Below are 3,652 nucleotides of genomic sequence, written 5' to 3'. Positions count from 1 at the left end.
GGAAACATGGGTGCAAGGGATGGGATGCCTGAGTTCAAATCCCAGCTCTGCCACTTTGCAGCTGGGAGACCTTGAGCAAAGACCTTTGACAGTCTGCATCTTCGTTTCCTCATTTCTAAAATGAGGCAGGCCAGGCACAGTGGCTCATGCCTGTAATCCCAGCACTTTGGGAGGCCCAGGTGGGCAGATCACCTGAGGCCAGGAGTTCGAGACCAGTCTGGCCAACATGGTGAAATCTCATCTATTAAAAATACAAAACATTAGCCGGGTGTGGTGGTGCATGCCTTAATCCCAGAAACTCAGGAGACTGAGGCATGAGTTGAATGTGGGAGGTGGCGGCTGCAGTGAGCCAAGATGCGCCGCTGCACTCAACCTGGGCGACAGAGCAAGACTCTGACTCAAAATAAATAAATAATAAAATAATAATAAAATGGGGTGGATGATAGTGCCTGCCTCACAGGTGTGATGTGAGGATTAAACGACTTCCTGGATTCAGGGCACTTAGAATGCAGCGTGGTACATTGTAAAAGCTCCGTAAACATTAGCCTCCAGCAGTTTAATACACCCATCTGCCCGCCCACAGGAACGCACGTTATTCCCTGCACACTGGCGTTCAGGCTCTCATGCTCAAAGCTGTATGTGTCTCTAAAACAGAGAGCAGAGGGCTGGGAGAAGCACCCCTGCCAACTGGGGCAATGCCCTCACCCCCAGTCGCCTCCTTGTAAGTAACAACCCTTTGCCCACTTTGGCTCCAGCATGTACCCTCTGGGTCAGGGGTTCTCCTGGTTGGTTAGGATGCAGGTTCCAGGGATTTATTCTAGAGCTGCAGAAAGGCAAGTTCTTAGAACTAGAAGGCCATCCCTTCAACCCCCAAGGTCAGGAGCACTTAAGAAGCTTATCTCAGTAAAAGCAGTAATCTGGGGAGACTGTGGAGGAGTGAGCATCAGGGTAGTGATTATTCCAATCTAGGAAATGCCCTAGTGAAACCCTTCTAAAAATATCACCCACCCACCCCCTGCCACTCTCAGCATGCTTTATTTTGTTTCTCAGCACTTATTCCCACCAGATATAGCAACAATTTCTTTTTATCTGTTTATCGCCCGTTCTCCCTCTCCTCCCCGCATGACACCATCCTGAGGTCTGAGATTTTTGTCTGTTTCATCCCCAGTTGTGTTGCCAGCATTCCGAACACCCAGAAGGTGCTCAAGAAATATTTGTAGGATGAGGGGATGATTCCTGGAGGGAGAGGAAGACGGCATGCATCCTGAGTTCTCCCCAAGCCCACAAGTGCAGCTGGGAGAGATGGGTAGGGGAGACAGTGCTGGGGAAGCCGTTTCCACCCTGCTGCCTCCTAGCGCCGCCCTGCACCTCTTACCCTGGTAACGCTTCTTGGGGTCATGGGCCAGCTGCACTGCAAGTTCCAGACCAATTCCTGATGAGCAGCCGGAGATCAGCACAGTCTGGGGTGCAGCGGCCATGTTGATCCCCTCCCTGGACGCGTGACCTCCGCCGGGCAGCACCTGACTCTGACCATTCATCCTGGGCTCGTCTGCTCCCTCCTAACCCCCTCCCACAGATCCCCTGCAGGGCAAAGCCTCCGCCCTGGCCAGGAGACCCTCAATTCTGGACTGACCCTGAACAGGCAGTAAGAGAGAATTTCTTAAATCCTCTCTGCACCTCATTTTCTTCATCTGCGAAAAATTTCTTCTCCACACCTACTATACACATCACTGGTTTTTGTTTGTTTGTTTTTAAGAGACAACTTCTTGCTCTGTCACTCAGGCTGCAGTGCAGTGGCACCACCGTAGCTCACCGCAGCCTCAAGCGATCCTTCCACCTCAGCCTCCAGAGTAGCTGGGGCTACCAGCACACACTACCATACCCAGCTAATTTTTAAATTTACTTTGTTTTTAGACATGGGACCTTGCTCTGTTGCCCAGACTGGTCTCCAACTCTTGGCCTCAAGCGATCCTCCTGCCTTGGACATTTGTAACTGTTTTCTTAATTTTTAATTTTTATTATGAGTGTAAATTATTATTATTATTATTATTTTGAGACAGAGCCTTGCTCTTGTCACCCAGGCTGGAGTGCAGTGGTACAATCTCGGCTCACTACAACCTCCGTTTTCCAGGGTCAAGCGATTCTCCTATCTCAGCCTCCCAAGTAGCTGGGACTACAGGTGTGTGCCACCACACGGAGTTGATTTTTGTATTTTTAGTAGAGATGAGGTTTCTCCATGTTGGTCAGGCTGGTCTTGAACTCCTGACCTCAAGTGGTCCAGCGGCCTTAGCCTCCCAAAGTGCTGGGATTCCAAGCGTGAGCCACTGAGCCCAGCCGAGTATAAATTATTTAGGGCTGGGGAGAGTTTCTGTGAAAGTTGGGGGGAATTAGTGTCTGTATTCTGGGTGAAGAATCTCTGATTGAAGGGAGAGAGTGAGAGAAGGAGACAGAGAATGTGGATCCAGAAATGTTGTTTCACAGAGGGAAGGGGTGTAGAACTGTCAGAAGATGTAGTTAGACTACAGGAAGAACTTCCAGCAAGGCAGGGCAGGCAGGAATTTTGTGAGAGCCTTTTAGTTGGAGAAGTCTCAGCTTCAGATGTCCCTGGGGTGGGGGGAGGCGCAGCTTGCAGAGATTCCCTCTCCTCCTCCCACCCTGGGGGGCCCCGTCTCCCCCTCAGGCCTGATGGGGCCCCACCCCCTCCTCTTCAGGGACACAGAGACTCTTTGTCTGGGGAGTCAGAGACTGGGAGGAAGGCACTGCTTGCGTCTCCCTCTTCCCCTGGGGCGGGGGTGGGGGAAGCAGGGTTCGGGGAGCAGTTCAGGGCTCAGGATACGCCTCTTGGTTCCTCCCCTCCCTCGGGAAGCACCCTCACATCCTGCGTGTCTGCGCTTGTCCAATTGCATAAAAGCTCTATTTGACCTCCTGGGGGCCTCTTCATGCTGGAGGTGGGGGTCCCAGCACGGTGAGGGGGGCCTCTGCCTCATCCCAAGAATGGCAAGAATCCACCCTTTCCTCCCCATGACAGTGCATTGCTTTGCAACAGGGACAGATTTCCCACCACCCCCGGACCTTTTTTTTTTTTTTTTTTCTGAGACAGATAGAGTCTTGCTCTGTTGCCCAGGCTGGAGTGCAGTGGCACAACCTTAGCTCACTGCAACCTCCACCTCCCTGGTTCAAGTGATCCTCCCACCTCAGCCTCCCAAGTAGCTGGGACTACAGAGGCCAGCCACATTGCCTGGCTAGTTTTTGTATTTTTAGCAGAGATGGGGTTTCGCCATGTTAGCCAGCTGGCCTCTAACCCCTGGACTCAAGCGATCTGCCCGCCTCAGCCTCTCAAAAGTGCTGGGACTACAGGCGTGAGCCACCGCACCCAGCTCAGACTCCCCCATTTGGTGGGGATTTGGGATTGGGGCCAGGGCATCCACTGGAGACCTGGTTTGGGGTGGGGGGAGATGAGGGTTAGGGATGGAGATAAGACCCTTTATTTGAGGAATCAATAATTTGGGGGAAAGTGAAAACTGTGTTTTGGGATCTGTGGTGAGAATCTGGGACCAGGACACGTGACTCAGGGATTTCAGTGGAGAGATAAATGTTTGGAGTAAGACTGGGGACCCCATTTTGGGATCTGGGGTGAGGTTTGAGGTGGGAT

General features: G+C 52.1%; 1 protein-coding gene across 1 annotated transcript in view; it reads right to left on the bottom strand.

Moving 5' to 3' along the window:
• The window catches only part of RDH8 (retinol dehydrogenase 8 (all-trans)), a 9,638-nt gene extending 7,854 nt beyond the window's left edge, over positions 1 to 1,784 (bottom strand). The window contains exon 1 of the mRNA XM_011994309.1: positions 1,376 to 1,784. Coding sequence (XP_011849699.1) covers positions 1,376 to 1,538 — 163 coding nt within the window. The 5' untranslated portion in view covers positions 1,539 to 1,784. The remainder of the gene's footprint in view (positions 1 to 1,375) is intronic.
• Positions 1,785 to 3,652: the final 1,868 nt, after the last annotated feature.

The sequence above is a fragment of the Mandrillus leucophaeus genome, unplaced genomic scaffold (assembly GCF_000951045.1).
Source record: "Mandrillus leucophaeus isolate KB7577 unplaced genomic scaffold, Mleu.le_1.0 Scaffold112, whole genome shotgun sequence".
Classification (NCBI taxonomy): domain Eukaryota; kingdom Metazoa; phylum Chordata; class Mammalia; order Primates; family Cercopithecidae; genus Mandrillus; species Mandrillus leucophaeus.
This window is presented reverse-complemented; position numbering and strand designations above follow the sequence as displayed.